Here is an 18,166-nt window from a genome sequence, read left to right on the forward strand (position 1 = left end):
TTTTGCTTTAATATATGATGCTCTCATAAATTGAACATGAAATTGTAAGAGAGATACAGTCAATTGTTGGAATCTTGAAATTGTGGGGGTCTCTAATGTGATTATTCATCTAAATGTGATTGTGCATGTAGTGGAAAAATGAGAAGATTAGACATAGTCTGTAATATTAAATGTGAAATACATAATTGAAGATGGAATTATAGTTTCTTATATTTGATACTCCAATTTAGCGAATTTATTTACTAAACCTCTGACGAGAGGTATGTATAGATTAACATCTAGAGAGATGGGGTTGAAACTCTTTACATAAAAGTCACCATTGACGGCAACCCAACCTAACACTAGAAAATGACTAGTCTTAGGTTCAATGGGTAACAACAAGTCATTGATAAGTGGCTAGTTTCAACACTTAAATTTTATATCTAACCCTATCTAGGATGATAAGTGTTGGTTGCTACGGTTTGAGGTTGAGTTTAAAACTCTTAATGAAGTTTAGTCAAAGACAAGTATCTCTAAAGTAGCAAAGATACTGGAAGAACTTCAACTATGTGAACGTAGAGGTGGTGCCGCCTCTCATTAGATTTAGAGTTTATCTAAGGAGAGTTCATGAAACCAAGAAGCACATGGCCATATAAGTGCTAAGCGAGGAAAGTGTGGAGCAAAAGAACAAATGTATTGTGTGTGTGGTGTTACCGGTTTTATCACAAGGAATAACTGGTTCAAAGCTACAAGCTACCTGCGATTTCGATAAAACTTTGTGCACTTACACTAAGGTATGGTTCAAATCGAAAGATACCATACTCTATGCATAAATACTACTTACAATTATATTTGGCAAAGGTATTATCTTAATAATTGTCCAAGTGGGGGATTGTTGAAATTTTGGACAAGTTATTAAGTAGTCTATTTTATAAAATTAGAAAATTAATTTTCTATTATTTGAATTTGAATTTGGTTACTAAAAGTTATATCTTTTGATAAATTATTTGGAGAGATATCTCTCTTTGTGAAAAGATTTTTCTACTTGAAAAGAGTCTTTTTGTTTCTATAAATAATGTTTTCTCTATACACATTGCAAGTAATCGAAAACCATGTAGAGTGATTATGTCGGAATATCCTTTGCCATCTTCAATGTGTTCTAATGCTCCTTAAGTGAAATCTCCACAAATTACTTGGTGTAGTTTCACAAAGGCTTGTCATATCTTGGGAAGCAATTTGCCTAATACCCTTCAAGTAATCTCGAGTGAGAGGGGGCAAATAATGCTTTAAGGAAAGTGTACTTAGTACACGTTTCAAGCCTCTAATCTCCATCCCTCTTTTATTCATCATTATTTGTATTCAAAGACAACTTGTCTAACAGTGGTTTCCTCATTAGACTCCAAAGTCTTAAACAAATCATAATTAAATTGTAACTCCTACCTTCGACTCCAACTTGTATTCCATTATTCCATAACTAACCAGTGAACTATATAAAACTCTTAAAATTAATGCTAAGAAGATTATAGCTCAATATAGCACTACAGGATGAGGAAGCATATTTAGGATTCAACATGTGCAACTTGCTGAATATGCACAAATACAGATTTCCTTAAAGAAAGGAAAAGAGGAAGAAGATTAGAAGAGATGGAAAGAAAGGAGTCGTAAAAAAGAAATGGGAGCACTCTAGAAGGTGTCTAGCTGCTTTATTTTCACCTTATATGGACCATCCACTTCAAATTCTATGGAGCATCCGCTGTGGGTAGTCACTGTAGTGTATGTCTTATTGATAAGATCTTCAAGTGTCGGCTCACAAATTGGAACTAATTAACTAATTTTGTAATTTTTTTGAAGTAGAAGAGGATGTTGTCGAAACAACTAGTACATCCCGACCTAAATAAACAAGGATAAAAAGATTTCACATCCTCATTATCTGAAAGTGCAAAGTGTAAAATAGATCAGTAAAGAGGATCTTAGCCCACCTGGTACTGGTCATTCGTATTGTTCCTCGCAACATCAACATTAAGCATCACACAAGGATATGAGATTGTCAACTTTTTCTTCGGGTCTCTCAAACATATATTCATAAAGGATGTCATGCAAATGATCACTAAGGAAAATGGAAGAACAAGCAGAAATTACTTGGTTTTGAAGGTAAAGTTCCCTGAAAAAGATCCAAGAAGGGCACACCAAACGCCATAGGTATCCATGCCCTGAGATTGTAGTAGTTTGAAGCAAATTCAAAATTTGAGGCCCTTCATGAGATAATGCAAACACCTTATAACACTAGATGCAAAAGAAGTTATTAAGGGTCCGTTTCATCGGTGAGTTTTCTCATCACATATTCATTTTATTGTGTTTGACATGTATGAGGAAATATTATGGGAAACTACTAAGAGCACCCAACATTGTTCAACAAAAAAAAAAGGAGCACCCAACATTATTGCCGCTGACACTAATGAGAAAAATGGTGGGCTCCTTATACGAGTGCTAAAAAATAAGTACCCAAAACCAGGAAGGTCTCTTGTATATCTCCCTCTTTCTCATCTCTCTCTCTCTTTCGCACCTATCTTCCTCTCCCTTTGAATTTGGTACTTGAGATTAACAAGATTATTTAGAACATCTCCAATGCAACACTCCACAAAAGCTCTAAAAATCTCAGGTGTCAAGTGTGAAAATTGGATCTCAAAATGGTCTCTTTCCTATTTGGCCTTTTAGAGATATTCTATTAGAAAACTTTCTCTAATGCAACATTTAAGAGAAACTCTAAAGTTTACTATAATCATAAAACTAATTGATTTACTTATGTGGTACTTAAAGAGTAAAGATTCTCAACAATCTCCTTAGGGAGGTATTCCAATAGAAATAAGATTCCTTTTTAGGCTTGAAATAAGGAACCTATTTTTCCCTAAAAGGAAAAACCCTATATCCTAGGATTCCTTTTTATATAAGGAGGGACCCTAACAAACTCCACCTCTCGACTAATGAAAAAAACCCACCATTCCAAAGCCAACAATACTTCTTTACAGCTTATGCTTGCTTTTGTCATCATATCTGAAGTATTGTCTTCTATATGGATTTTCTTGATCTTCAACACTTTTTCTTCAATAATGTCTTGAAACCACTGATATCTCACATTCCAACTGCATTCAACTCTCATTCATGAGTTCACTTAAATCATCTGTAAATTGGGTACTACTGTTTCCCTTCCATATTTCTGAACAACAAATCTAACCTCAGCTCTGATACCACTTGTTAGGAAAAATAGCCTAATTAACTTGTTCAGGAATATGAAGATAAACGATGTGAAAGTCAAAGCAGAGACGCTAATATAATTTAACATGGCAAAAACCTTTCCAAGACAGAAGGTAGCAAACCACGGGACCTAGTCCATAAATCTTCCACCATGATTAAATTATGGGTTACAATATTCTTCACCAAACCTATGGTGGATAAACCAATTCTTCAAGATGTGGGGAAACACTCTTGGATAACAACTCTTCCCTAAACAAATAGAGGATTAACCAACTTTACAAGATGTATGGAAACACTTTTGGATAATAATTCTTCCCTAAAACAATAGGTGGTTAAACAATATGTTTGGAAACGCTCTTAGATAACAACTCTTAACCAAAACTATGGTGGATAAACTGAACAAGAAAGAGAAAATAGAAATCTCTTACACTTTAGGATTTGAACAAATCCTAGATTACCAAAGGCTGAAGAAGTTTAACATAAACTATTTCTTCAAACCAATTTTCTTAAGAACCACTTCAGAAATATCTCTTTCTCTGTCTCAAGAGTCTCACCTCTCTGATCTATCTCTCTAACCTGAGAAGATATGATCTGCGAGGATTCTCTCTCTCGGTCTCATCTCTTTGATCTCTCTCTCTCTAACCTAAGAAGATATGATAAGAGAAGATTATCTGAGAAGATACTCTCTGGCTTGAAAGTATGAATAATTTTTTTATCTTTCATTCCCTTTTTATAATGATAAATAGGGGTTAATTTCAATAGAAATAAAATTCCTTTTTAAGCTTGAAATAGGGAACCTATTTCACTCCAAAAAAGGAATAGGGAAAATCCTCTTTCAATTAAGATTCCTCTTCTTTCAACAAAAAAAACTAACATTCCTTTTTATACAAGGAGGGATCCCAACATAAACCCCATATAAGAAAAATAAACTAGTATAAGAAGAAAGCTAACTATAGTTATAGTTTAAACTTTAAACCCCCTTTCAACAAAAAAAAAAAGAAAACTTTAAATCCCATATAAGAAAAACTCTCTCAACCTACGAGGAAAACATTTTTCAAGAGGCTTAAACATCTTTCCCGGGCAAACGAGTCCTAGTCTGACATCAAGAGGAGCATAGATTTATTATTTACTTCTCTCAACACAATCACACATTCTAATGAGCAACAACAAGCCTAAAAAACAACCGAAGATTTCCAGCTTGAGCCCATCTCTAAGAAAATTGAGATAGATAAAAGCAATCCAGATATCAGCCTTAATGTTTTCATCAATAAATATAATGTGAAAAACTTACATACGCGAAAAAAAACCAAATACTCAAAAAAACAATAAGATGTTCATAATTCTCTCCCAAACTAACCAAATACTAATATATATTTCTATATCTCTAGAAACTATCAAAGAGGACGACCTATACTATCAAAGTAGCTTCAATGTAACGACGGATTAAGAACATGACCCATAAACAATACGACCCTATTGACATCATCTCTGATTATAAACAAAAAAGGATGATCAGCTACAAAGTTTACGCTTGGTACTGGTTCGGGTATGCTCACACAACAATAATATTCGTCTGCAATACAAGTAGCAGCAGCAGCTTTGGTTCCTTTTTCATCGACTTCAACAAAGCATTTGTGTATGGCTTTTGAAACGAAAAGATTTTCCGCTGGATGAGGACCATTCAACATCTTACTCAGATCTGCTTTCACCGGGTCGAAAGGCAAATCCACACCCAAATCATCCTTTAGAACTCTTGATAATTCAATATCAAATAAGATCTTAAATTTTGGCACCCAAAAATCTCCCATCATAACCCTTCGTTTTGGAAGATGACATTCCAAGAAACCTGATTCAGAACCCACCTTTTCTATCAAATCAACAAGCCCGTCTCGCTCATTAGGCAAGAATATATACATAGAAAGGCCTTGTTTTTGACCCTTGGTGGTTTGCTTGTAAGGAAGTTTGAGTACTTTAAAGCTATTGAAACAAGAAACATATTTATCGCTATAGCTAGTCATGAAAGGGACTTTAACCGAGGTTCCATTCAGGAGATAGAAGTTTTTTTTCTTTGTTTCGGCTGGATTAAACTGATATTTCTTCCATGAACCTCTGAAATAGAGTGCGTTCGCCAATACTATCTTCGTGCGCTCATTGATAGCTCCCTCCGGAAGTAGATTCCTGATTAGTCCTTTTGTGCTCTCCTCGGCCCATTTGTTCACCTTATTTGTGACTTCTTCCACCTTTATATCATCAAGGTCATTAATTACTACCAAACCATATAATAACAAAACTAAATAAAACTAGAGACAAATATTCATTAATTGTAGTTAAGCAATCTTAATTATGTCATATATACCTGAGTTTTGAAATCGACAGCTTCAGCTTTTGCTCGGTAGATTGATGTAGCAGTTTCTTGGAAAGAAGGTTTTAGAGTGCATGAATTATCAACCCAAACCCCACCTACGAACGAGAGAATGGGTCCGTCGTCTCCGTTTGCTTTACCGGTGATGACTGAACCCAAGGAGTTAACGATTTCGGAAACATAAGTGTTAAGATCATTGAGATTTTTACGTTTGAGAAAACCCAAGAGTTGTTTTAAGGTATGACCATCTGATCCAGAAGCTAACAAGGATAGAGCAGAGTAGATTGAAAAGGGTGAGAATACAAAGTTTTTATCTTTAGCCTCCTTCAACCATACATGTTTAACCAGTTCTCTCCAAGATGATGAATTTGTTTGAGTAGTAGTAATTCTCTTTCTCTTTCTCTTCCTCTCTATCATCTGTAGCTGAGGGTTAGTAGAGCCACAATCCAACTCCATTAATGCTACACTCTTGTATCCTAAGCTCAAAAACTAATGAGAGAGAAATAAAGTACTGGAAGATGGATGAGACGATAGTACTGGATTGTATACCCTAGTACTTACCTGTTTAAATAGTAGTGGTAAAGTCGGCTACTAATTAGCAATTATTAGGAGACTTGTTTTACAAGACTAGTATCATACAACGAATAGTAACTGCCAAGATGTTATATCTTTCTCCCATTCTAGACACTGTGTTTTAGGGTTTAGCAGCTAAACTTTAGCTGATGTTTAAAAATAAGCGGCGGTTTTGGGCATAAAGAATAATCTCGGGGGAATAAATTCTCTAAAGAACCCATGTTTTTCTTATACATTTTTTGGGGCATATTATTTTTAACCAAAAAATTAACTTGATCAAATAATGCCCTCTAATCTTCATCTTCTGTATCACCTTCGCCACTACAACTTCCCATCACCACCATTACCATCTCTTCTCTCTCCACTCTTCTTCTTTCTCACTCACTGTTATCCTTTCTTTCGGTCTTTCCCGTTCTCTCAGTATTTTTTTCTCTCTCCTTCTCCCTGTCTCTTTCCTCTCTCTTTATCGTGCTCCATCTCCCTCTACCTCTCAGTGCTTCTCTCTGGGTTGTTTTCTCTCTCTCTCTCTCACTCGACGTTTCTCTATGTCACGATTTCTCCTTCTCTCACAAAACTCCGGGCGAAGGGGACATCGAGGAGGGTTCGCCAGAAGCCCTTCTCGAGCTCTGATTCCGGTAAAGAAAATACTTTCCTTCGTCGGAACTGTGTCTATTTGAGAGAAGGAGAGAGATAGAGATCGAGAGAAACATTGGGAGAAAGAGAGAGAGAGAGAGAGAGAGAGAGAGAGAGAGAGAGAGAGAGAGAGAGAGAGAGAGAGAGGGAAATTGTGAAAGTGAGAGATAGAGAACGAGGGAGATGGTGAGAAAAAGTAAATTAGAGAACCCAGAGAGAGAGATGGGAGGGGTTAAATATTTTTAGTTTAACCCCATCTATAATTGGTAATTGAGTTTACTCCCTTGGACTTATTATTTTTATTAAGAACACTAAAATTATTTGACGTGTGAAAAGAGAATATGATTCATCAAAACCTATGTTGTCCGTAGATTATTTAGTTTATGATTTTAATTTTCTTTACACTAAACGTGACTCTAATATTTTGCTAAAAATAATAAGTTTAAAAGGGTAAATTCAATTCGTAATTATTTACAAGGTAAATTTAATTACCAATTAGTGCTAAGGGGATAAGGTAAAAAAAAAAACCGTCATGACATCTATGATTTTCATGTAGCGTAGGCTCATGCTTTTTACTTAATTCCTAAATATCTATATTTTATCCTTAAACGTCTGAAATTTTTTTTTCTTAAGAGAAAGAAGATAAGTTTCAATTTATTTTAAAAAAACGTTGTGGTTTTGGAGCATCCGAAATAGTCTCTCGGACATAAATTTTTTTTTTGTTTGGATATTAATTAGATTTAATCTTAGTTGGCTAAGTCTTTATGCCCTATAGACTATTTTCGATGTCCCAAATCGTGACTTAAAGAAATTAAATGATCACATGATGTCAATGACTTCAAACAATTTTTTTTTTTTGAAATTGACTACGATCTACAATAGTCGTTACATTGGCATTGATACATGAAAGATATGATAAACACGAAATTGCCGAAATCAAACTCTTACAAAGAACGGGCTTATAGCCCAACACATTGGACCACTTGGGCAACCAATTGTTGACATCTTAGAACATTTTAAATGGGAAAAAGAGATCGATTTAATTGTTTTTCTTCAATTCCGACCACCATCAACACTACCATTTTCTCTTCTTTTTCTTCCTCCTTCTCTCTAACCTCTCTCCCTCTTTTTCTTGTTGCTCGCTCTCTCTCTCTCTCCCCCTTTTTCTTCCGCTCTATCATTTTATCTTAGGGTGAGCAAAAATCGAACCAATCAGTCGAACCAAACCAAGTCGAACCGGACTGATTGGTTTTAGGGTCGAACCAATCATTATTCGACTCGGTTCGACCGGTAAACTGAACAACTTATATCGGTTTGGTTTGCCTTTGGTTTGGGTTTCTAGAAACCGTTCAAAACCGAACTGACCAAACCCTAATGTATTTATCATACTAAAATATTATATATAGAAGTACAGAGTAGGAAATACTAAACTTTAGTAATAAGTTGCGAACTATCTTTATTATCTTAAGTTAATAATAATTTAATAAAGATTAAAAGTGTAATGAAAAACAAAAGAAATGAAACGAACCCTCATAAAGAATAAGAAATTTACTTTTTATGCAATAAAATGAAATGAAATTGTGCTCAGTTGAACCGATCAACCGAGCCGATCAACCGAACTCAACCGAGCCGATCAACCGAACTCGACCGAGCCGAACCAAACTGGACCGAACCCTGTCGGCCGACCGAATAATTGGTTCGGCTTCGGCCGACGATTTAGTTAAATCGTCACTTATTGGTTCGACTTAAGCTAAAACTGTAAAAAAACCTTGCTCACTGATGGGCCTAGAAAGGTTACCCTAAATAGGTCTACACCCGCAAGTGCACGGGTGTCAAGTTGTAATAAATTCCGGTAAGACCGGTTCGTTCCTCAGAGACTAAGTGAAACCTATTCTAAGACTTGGAAGTAACTTGGTTTTTGGTTTTGATGAGGTTTTGGTAATAAAATAAAATAAATAACATATTAAATTAAAATTACGGAAAGAAAATAATTACAAATGATACAAGGAACTCAAATGGGGGAGAGCCTAGGGTTTTCTGAATCCGTCTTCCTAACAATTCTAACGACAAATTAATTTTGGACTGATTAGATAGTTCTTTATATAACTCAGGTTTTTAGTCCATGAACGGTCTAAAAACCCGGAAGATTTTATCGTTAAAATGGTAAAAACTTTAATAAATTGTCGAGAAAATGATTATTACGACTTCATCTAAACCCTAGATAGAAAATTAGTTCTTCATGATAAAGGATGGAAGCTTAAATATATGGAAAAAGGAAAGAAAAGTAGAAAAGTTGGATTTCTTACTGATTTTGTAGCCAAACAGAGCCTTAGGAAGTGATTTCCTTCTGTTTTTCCTGTTTTCTGCCAAACAGACCCTTAGGGAAAACGATTTTCTCGTCTTCCCGGAAACGGATTCCCTGTGGGAAAATTATTTTCTCACCTTCTCCAACTCTCTTTCTCTCTCTAACTTTCTGTTTCTTTTCTCTTAACCTCTTTCTCTCACTATAATCTCTGTTAATCTCTCTCTTTCTCACTTAAAAGAGATACAAAAATCAAAAGTATGAAAGAATGAAGATACTCTCTGTTTTTATTTCAAAACTAAATCTTTACATCTCTCTCTCTCTAACTTTGTAACATCAATCTCTCTCTGTTCTTTGTAATCTCTTTCTCTCTCACTAAGAAACAGAAATAAAAAGAATACAAGAAAAATTGAAAAGAAACAAACTAGAGATGATGATGATTTCTCTCTCTCTCTCTCTCTATCTCTCTCTATCTCTCTCTGTAATTCTTGTTTAGTTGAGCTCGAGAGGTTGATCCCCCCAACCGAGATGATCCCAGCCGAGATGCTCTTTACATCACTCTCTCTCTCTCTAATATAGTCGGTTTTGGTTGAGCTACCAGAGGAAGACTCTCCAGTCGAGATGGTGATTGTTTTCGACCCCAAACCGAGATGATAAATGATGATGCTCTCTCTGTCTTGTTTATACCCGAGAAGAATATCTTCTCTCCAGCCTGCCAATTCCAAGAAGATATCCAGCTAGCCGAAATCTCCATGATCTTCTCTCTTGCCCTGTTCCGGCTACATAAAATATCCACTCCTTTGTCTTTCTAAAATCTTTCAATCTTGAAAATCCTCCATCACCCAAATCCGAGATCTATCTTTAAGATTTCCACATTTTATTCTCCTTTTGTAATTGAAGATCATCCAGCAAGACATTCCCAATCTTTCACCCATTCGAATCTCTCTTTGATATTTCTCAATCAGCCGAGAGTTTTCTCTCTCTAGAATATATTGAATACCAATCTAGAGAAGATTATATCAATATTCGAAAATTTCCTCTTTCTTTCCTTCTCTGCTTTAGCTATTTCCTTCTCAAAGAAATCTTCTATGTTAGTTTCCATTCTCTCTCTATTGTTTCTTAAAATAAACCTTACCTCTTGAACATGGACGCAGCTGTCTTCTTTCCCTCTTTACCAGTCGTTTTCTGAAATAGAATAAAGAGAAGATTTCCTTCCTTATTGCCTTTTAGAGATGAGAACAATAATATATAAAGAAATAACCATAAAAGGGATGATTCCAAGATTTTAGCTCCAATCCAATCCACGTGATAGACTTGCTGGATTGGTAGTCGGTTGCTAAAGGGACAATGATTTAGTGCATCTGGAGCATTTTAAGGAACTTGCAACGTGGCTTTGTTGACTTGATTTTAATCCGAACTTTGACTAGCTATAAGTCTCTCATATGAATTCCGATTGGACTACCGTTTTCGCCGATAGATTCGTATTGGACTCTACTTGCACATGAGCACTAATATTGACCAGAATACCCTTGTCATTAAAATGACCAAAATGCCCCTCAAATATGCCTTTATCACGATGTTTTCGCATCGAACTCCGTAAATGAGACCTGAGAAAGAAAATCAAATAAATCATCAGAGTAACCGCTCGAACTGGACTAACTAACCCGAGTTAAGAAATTCAAATGGGACATTTTCATGTCTCATCACTCACCCCTAATTTTATCTCTCTAAAAGTTAATTCAATGAGTATTCTGCAATACCCAGATACTATAAACGCTCCAGATCTTGAGATTTGGAACAATGTTGCTTTCGATGACGAAGATACAGAAGAATCAACCTCCATTAAAGTTTCTTCCCAGAGCACTCTGAAACCCACATCACTAAATCAATCTGAAACCCTAAATTTAGGTTCTTGCACAGAAAACAAATCCCCTCTGTTCTTGTATTGAAATCCCGGGTTTCAATTAAACCAATAAATTCTCAAAGTAAGCCATTAAAACTCCTCTTCAAGCAAGGTTTCTCTCTCCATCTTTGACAAGTGTAGAAAATGAAAATCAACCCACTTGTTATCAAGACAAGATTGATCCAGAAATGGAAGAAAACCAACTGGAGATTTGTCGATTATCTGCGAAATTAGAAGCCCTTCGTCTTGAAAAATAGAGCAAAGCTTGAAAACCACTGAGAAATCAGAAAACACCCAAAAGAAAAATTTGGTATCATCAGAAATCAATCGGAGGTGTGTGAGTTTAGGGTCGGTAGAAATCTACCGAAGTGTCAGATCCCGACAATCAATTAACCCAGAAATCACCCCATTTAGGTCTAGTCGGAAATCTTGCTTGAATAAACTTCAAGAAATCAATAAAAAGAAGGTAACAAATGAAAAAAGAGGAAGGAGTTTGAGTCCAATTTCACGTTTATCAATAAACCCTAATGGAGACGCAGTGAGAGAGAAGATTAGGGGTTTAGGGAGCGCGAGTCTTAGCGAGACAGAGAGAACGAGATATAGTGAGAGAGAAGCAGTGAGGGGAGAAAAAACAATAAACAGAGAGGGAGACACAGTGACCGAAAGAAAGAGAGAGAGAGAGAGAAGAGAGAGATGCAAATGATGATGGTGGTTGTCGGATTTGGTGATCGGAAAAAGAGAGATGAGAGAAACATTTGAAACAAAAATTAAAGTCGCCGTCAATGACAATTTACCGGCGACCCTTCCTGATATGGAGAAGAAATGGTAAACAAAATTTTATTCCCCGTAACAATTAGAAAATGTATTAGTCAACCAAAGTTGACTAGTTTTTTTTTTTATAAAGTCTTTGCGTCCTGCATCATTTTCTTATTTGGTAATGCAAGGAGTGCCAGACTTCCTTTAGCTAAAATTTGATTTGCTTTAAAATTCTGTTTTTTGTTATTGACTTTAAAGTTCAGTTACAGATATGTACACAAATTCTACTAGTATAATCTTTTTCTTGCTTACCTCCGCTCAACCTTTACAACCATCACCACACTTTGACCACCACAATCACCACTATTGTACTTCCACCACCAAAATCACCGGACCTCCAAGACTCCACCACCTCCAAAACAACCACCACACCTCCACCACGAGCACCACACTTAACCACTACCATATCTCCACTATCACCACAATACTTTCAGCAGCACCACCACCACCGACCTAAACAAACCACCAATACAACCTTTATACTTCCTCCATCACCACCATACGACCATATCTCCATAACACTGTACCTCTACCACCACCACACTTCAATCACCACATCTCAACCACCACTGCACTTCCGACGTTACAACACCACCATCACCACCATCTCCACCACAAGAGTCCTCGTGAAATCATAAATTAACTAAATTAAAAACGAGTATCTATATGAGAAAAGAAAAATAAAAAATAAATTATGTTATCACTCTAACGTTTTGATTTTCTTTATTTATAAACAAAAGTTTTTCCAGATATGTTCTTGATAATGTTTACTTTATTAAAGCAAATGTCCTTCATGGTGCCTCGTGGTTATTTTCAAGCTGATGAGACTATTACAGGGCCGGTCCTGACTTTTTGGTGGCCCGAAGCGGACACCAGAAATGTGGCCCTAACTCTTACGTACGCATATATTCAACGCGGACCCACATGTGGAATGGTTCATGCTAGAACCTGATTCCGTCCACCTGTGATTTTGTAAATATACTCAATCTTATATACAGAAGTTCTATGACTAGGTCAAGAGTCTAAATCCCTCTCTCACATTTTTAAATCTTGTCTTTCGAGGATTTTTTTTCAAATGATGACTTTAGTCTTTTTTCCTAACCGTAACTAACACCAGTACTACAAAAAAATTTGCTAAATTATATTTTGGAATAACAATAGATATACGCCTAATTGTATAACAATTACAAGGTATGACCGAAATTAGTATTTAAATTAACACCTTGTAATTTTAGTTAAAGAAGATACTTTGATTTGTTATATAAATCTCTTCTTTTTTTTTTTTGATGAGAGATATAAATCTCTTCTTATGTGCATGATACCCCTTAAGTGCATAAATTGACCACAATGAGTTAAAATTAATTAAGATATTGTCTACTAGATTCTATATGTTCGACTTTTAATACAAAAAAATATTTTTGTATGTAAAGTTTCAGTCCGTCTTTACCTATATATTTTACTCGCCTCTACTTATACGCAAATGTACAAATAACAATTACATGTACAACAACTAAATTATATGGTTTTCTTCCTCTCTTTTCTTCCCTAATACATAATATCTTCAACAAAACAAAATTGACAAAACCCAAAAAATCAATTAGACTTAACTTAATTACAAAATTGACGAAACCTAAAAATCAATTACACTTCACTTAATTATAACTTAAAGTTGAGATGGGAGTTGAAAATCAGCTTATACTAACTATAACTTGTAATAGTAACAATAAACAAAAGAAATGAATTAAATGATGAAGCCAAGAAAATATAAAGTTATATGTTGAATAATTTATATAGACCTAAAAATATGATAACTAACAAATATATTGGACATATAATGTGGAGATGTGGGCATGCAGCTGACTTGATTGTTGAATGTTGAGAGAGATTAGAGAGAAAGAAACACAAAAAGTATAAGTGTGATGTTTTTTTTTTTTTTTTTGTTGAAATGTATAAGTGTGATGTTAGTCAGGTGAATTATTTTTCATAAAAAGTAGGGTGAATTAATTGCTCAATTGGTTAAAAGAAGGTGGGGGCCACGTGTTGCCAAGAATGAACGTAAAAAGGCCCAGAAGACTGGTTTTTTAACTGGATCTTGGTTGAGAACTTTAACTTCTAACAAAATCTAAAGGCGCCCCATCCGAATGTGGCCCCCAAAATTTGGTGGCCCAAAGCGAGGCTTTGCTCGCTTTGGGCCAGGGCCGGCCTTGGACTATTATTAGTTGAATAAAAAAAAAAGAACTAAAACCGAGAGTATTATTAGTTGATCAAAGATCAATATCAACCATGTAGCTTCAATCTAAAGAGGGATTAAGGAGATGCCCCATGAACAACACCACCCCATTGACGTCGTCTCTAATCATAAACATGAAAGGATGATCCGCTACAAAATCTACTATAGGTACAGGTTCGGGGTCATCAAACAGGCAATAACTCTCATTATCAAAAGCAGAAGAAGCAGCAGCTTCAGTTCCTTGTTCATCAACTTCAATAAAACATTTGTGTATGGCTTTCGAAACACAGAGCCTTTGAACATTACCATCTTCTGTACTCACCATTTTAGTCAGCTCTACTTCTCTAGGGTTGAAAGGCAAATCAAGACCCAAGTCATCCCTTAAAACTCTAGACATTTCAAAACCAAACAAGATCTTGAATTTTGGAATCTTGAATTTTCGCACGCTAACCCAATTTTTCGGGAGATGGCTTTCCAGGAAATTTGGTGATTCAGAACTCACTTTTTCTATCAGATCGGCAAGCCCATCTCGCTCGTTAGGTAAGAATATATACATAGAAAGGCATCGTTTTTGAAGATAGGTCGTGGTCGCTTGTTTATAAGGGAGCCCGAGGACTTTAAAGCTATCGAAACAAGAAATATAGAAATCTTCTTGGTAGCTTCTCATGAAAGGTACTTCAACTGAGGTTCCTTGTTCAAGGAGATAGAATTTTGAGTTTTCTGTTAGTTCTGGATTGAATTGATCTTCTTCCCATGAACCCTTGAAGTAGAGTGCATTTACCAACAACAACCTTGTACTTTCATTAGGAGATCCTTGGGGAAGTAGATCACTGATTAGCCCTTTTGTTCGCTTTTTAACCCATGCATTCACCTTCTCCCTGATCTCTTCAGCCTTCATTAGCATCAAAATTTCATTAATTGTTGTAAGAAACACATCGACCGAATTGAACGAAGAAAAAATACATTAGGAATTGGGATGCTTTATCTAGGCTATAAGCCTAATGTATCTATATTTTCTTGTCTTTTGTATGTGTATTGGATGGTTAGCCATCTAGGCTTGTGCCATTGCATTGTTTTTTCATTAATGATACTATTTTATCTTCTCAAAAAAAAAAAATAACGAAGAAAAAATAAATAAAATATGAGATCGATGTTTTTGTGTCTTACCCGATTTATAAAATCGACAACCTTGGCTTGAGCTTTATAGATTGAAGAGGCAGTTTCTTGGAAAGAAGGTTGTAGAGTACATGAATCATCAACAAAAACACAACTTACGAATGAGATTATGGGTCCGTCTCCCTTTGTGGTTTTGTTGCTTGAATACGAGTTAATGATTTCAGAAACATAATCATTAAGATCATTGATATCTTTGCGATTGAGGAAACCCAAGAGTTGTTCTAGGGTTCTACCATCTGATCCAGAAGCTAATAAGGATAGAATAGAGTAGATGGAAAATGGAGAGAAAGCAAAGTTTTTATCTTTAGCTTCATTTAACCAAACATGTTTGACAAGTTTTCTCAAGGATGTGTTGCAGTTAAAATCCAACTCCATTGAGAGATATTGAGAGAGAATGATGAGGGAAGAAGATCAAGGGGAAGAGATCAGAGAAGTAGAAGAAGAAGAGTAATAAATAGACCTTTTCCAATAAATTCCTAAGATTACTAGGTTTCCCAAGCAGGAAAGCATTTTTATTTTGAGTTAATTCCTATATGGCCCCCTACTTTGTGACCAGCTTCCTTTATGGCCCTCAAATTTCTGTAAATTCAAATATGGCCCCCTATTTTCATGGAAATGTCATAACTACCCTTCCCATTAATATATTTTCAAAATAAAATTAAAAACAAAAACCTAAATTCCACCTCACTTCCCTCTCCACCACTCATCTCTCTCCACGTCACCTCTCTCTCCAACTCACCTCTCTCTCCAACTCACCTCTCTCTCCCTCTCCAAGTCAGCACTCTCATGAAGGTCGCCGGCCGGAAAATTTTCCGGCTGGCGACCTTCAAACTTAAATTTTTTTTTTTTTCACTCATTTCTCTCTCTCTCTCTCTAAAAATTCCGGCGAAGGGGGTTTCCCTTCGCCGGAATCTGGTCTGTTGAAGAACAGACCAGATCGGCCTGTTCTTCAACAGACCTATTCTGGTCTGTTCTTCAACAGACCAGATTCCGGCGAAGGAAAACCCCCTTCGCCGGAATTTTTAGAGAGAGAGAGAGATGAGTGAAAATATATATATATATATATATATATATTTTTAAGTTTGAAGGTCGCCGGTCGGAAAATTTTCCGGCCGGCGACCTTCATGAGAGTGCTGACTTGGAGAGAGAGAGAGAGGTGAGTGAAATTTTTTTTTTTTTTTTTTTAAGTTTGAAGGTCGCCGGCCGGAAAATTTTCCGGGCGGCGATCTTCATGAGAGTGCTGACTTGGAGAGAGAGAGAGAGGTGAGTTGGAGAGAGAGGTGACGTGGAGAGAGATGAGTGGCGGAGAGGGAAGTGAGGTGGAATTTAGGTTTTTGTTTTTAATTTTATTTTGAAAATATATTAATGGGAAGGGTAGTTATGACATTTCCATGAAAATAGGAGGCCATATTTGAATTTACAGAAATTTGGGGGCCATAAAGGAAGCTGGTCACAAAGTAGGGGGTCATATAGGAATTAACTCTTTTATTTTTTATCCGTTTTAATACCCTAATATTTCTTAAGTATATTTTGTTACTTATTTTTTACAGCACTGATAGTATGCCGGCCGAATCCCGGCCAAGGTACTTGGCCGGTTGAGATCTAGTGAGAGAAAGTGTTAGGTTTTTTCTCACTAGATCTTTCCCGTCTAAGTACTCCGGGCGGGATTCGGCCGGACATACTATCATTTTTGTATTTTCTAATACAAAGAATTTGAGCTTTCAACAAAAAAAAAAATAATACAAAGAATTTGAGGAAACTTTTGATTCTACTACTACTACAAAAAAAAATATTCTCTGGTCATAAAGAAAAGAAAGTAAATGTTCCATAAACCTAAATTGGGCCCAATACACCATTTGTATGAAATGTCTACAAAAATCTTGATCCACTACCCCCTTGGAGTATAAAAATAAGTCATTTGACCCAGCGGACATCTCCATTTTAGGCAAAAGGTATCAACATTATTTAGACCCAAAACGAAAATGTCTCCTAAATCAAATCTTGTCACCTAAGTCTTGTGTGCTTCTAAAGGCACCGGGCCAAAAGGCTGTTAGCACCGGGTTTTAACGTGGATTACGTTCACCTTCGTCATTTTGTCTCTCTAAAACCATATTCACGGTCAGTAATGAATCCCGGGTATGAACTTATCTTCAACACTACAAGATAACACATAAGTGTATTTATGAACTTCAGATATCCCAATACTCTGTAAGAAGTAAAGGGTATGTCAGAGTCTGGTGGCGACGTCGAGCAACCTGGTCGACGGTTTATGACTCACCGGAGATTAGAACCAGTTACTTTAACTTCTCTGAAGAGGAAAGTGAAGACATGGACGATGTCTGAAATTTTGTAAGTTAGAATTTTAGGGCACATTCCAAGGATACGGCGTAATTCAAGAGGAGTAAAACCCAAGGAGCGCATGAAGTCGATGGTGGATTTCATGTCGTGGAGAGAAGAGGTTAGGTTAAGTGGGTAATCTTCGATAAGGGAGAAAAGGTCGATTCCAATGGATTCCAAGTATATGATTTTGTCTCCGAATCCATTTGGGTCGGAAAAGGATGAGGAAGAGTTAATAAGTGGATCTGTTTCTGGTGGTGGTGGTTGTTGGGGAGGAAAATTTGGGGTTTTAAATGGCTTTTGGGGAAGAAGAACAGGCATCCGGGTATTGATGGTGGTGGTGGTTTTGGATGATGATGGTGATGAAGAAAAAGAGAGAATTGTACAATGGGTAAGAAGGGTTCTGCTGTTATTGTTGTTGGTGTTTGGTGAAATTGAAATAGGGAGGAAGTAGGAAGACGGTGGTTTTGGGAAGCCTCCATTGCCGCCAACCTTGTTAGTAATGGAATTGCAGAAACATATAGGAGTGTGTCTTCCATGAGTAGTAGTTTGTGGTAGAAGAGGGATTCTCATCGTTGTCTTCCCCCAACCCAGTAGTCTATT

The 18,166-nt window shown here is 36.2% G+C and overlaps 3 protein-coding genes across 3 annotated transcripts; 1 reads left to right on the plus strand and 2 right to left on the minus strand.

Annotated features, from left to right (window-relative positions):
• Nucleotides 1–4,227: 4,227 nt before the first annotated feature.
• On the minus strand, nucleotides 4,228–6,136 carry LOC147533074 (serpin-Z2B-like). Its single transcript, XM_086650320.1, has 2 exons — nucleotides 5,588–6,136; nucleotides 4,228–5,471 (listed from the first exon to the last, which is right to left on the minus strand). Exons 1-2 carry the CDS (start codon nucleotides 6,047–6,049, stop codon nucleotides 4,659–4,661), a joined length of 1,275 nt encoding a protein of 424 aa, XP_086506446.1. The 5' UTR covers nucleotides 6,050–6,136; the 3' UTR covers nucleotides 4,228–4,658.
• Nucleotides 6,137–10,843: 4,707 nt separating this feature from the next.
• On the plus strand, nucleotides 10,844–11,261 carry LOC147533075 (uncharacterized). Its single transcript, XM_086650010.1, has 2 exons — nucleotides 10,844–11,009; nucleotides 11,113–11,261. Exons 1-2 carry the CDS (start codon nucleotides 10,844–10,846, stop codon nucleotides 11,259–11,261), a joined length of 315 nt encoding a protein of 104 aa, XP_086506136.1.
• A 1,256-nt stretch (nucleotides 11,262–12,517) lies between these two features.
• LOC147533076 (serpin-Z1B-like) lies at nucleotides 12,518–15,710 on the minus strand. Its single transcript, XM_086650477.1, has 3 exons — nucleotides 15,218–15,710; nucleotides 14,031–14,942; nucleotides 12,518–12,647 (listed from the first exon to the last, which is right to left on the minus strand). The coding sequence occupies exons 1-2, from the start codon at nucleotides 15,599–15,601 to the stop codon at nucleotides 14,112–14,114; spliced, it is 1,215 nt and encodes a 404-aa protein (XP_086506603.1). The 5' UTR covers nucleotides 15,602–15,710; the 3' UTR covers nucleotides 12,518–12,647; nucleotides 14,031–14,111.
• Nucleotides 15,711–18,166: the final 2,456 nt, after the last annotated feature.

Source organism: Eschscholzia californica, unplaced genomic scaffold, assembly GCF_041429995.1.
Source record: "Eschscholzia californica isolate CP2 unplaced genomic scaffold, dmEscCali1.0.p SCAF_6, whole genome shotgun sequence".
Taxonomy (NCBI): domain Eukaryota; kingdom Viridiplantae; phylum Streptophyta; class Magnoliopsida; order Ranunculales; family Papaveraceae; genus Eschscholzia; species Eschscholzia californica.

Excerpts from the sequence above, each read along its gene's own strand:
- LOC147533076 (XM_086650477.1), bottom strand. The coding sequence starts at position 15,601 with ATGGAGTTGGATTTTAACTGCAACACATCCTTGAGAAAACTTGTCAAA. Across the intron at positions 14,943-15,217 it reads TTGTCGATTTTATAAATCGG|GCTGAAGAGATCAGGGAGAA; the intron begins GTAAGACACAAA and ends ATGCTAATGAAG.
- LOC147533075 (XM_086650010.1), top strand. The coding sequence starts at position 10,844 with ATGAGTATTCTGCAATACCCAGATACTATAAACGCTCCAGATCTTGAG. Across the intron at positions 11,010-11,112 it reads ATCTGAAACCCTAAATTTAG|CAAGGTTTCTCTCTCCATCT; the intron begins GTTCTTGCACAG and ends CTCCTCTTCAAG.
- LOC147533074 (XM_086650320.1), bottom strand. The coding sequence starts at position 6,049 with ATGGAGTTGGATTGTGGCTCTACTAACCCTCAGCTACAGATGATAGAG. Across the intron at positions 5,472-5,587 it reads CTGTCGATTTCAAAACTCAG|GTGGAAGAAGTCACAAATAA; the intron begins GTATATATGACA and ends GATGATATAAAG.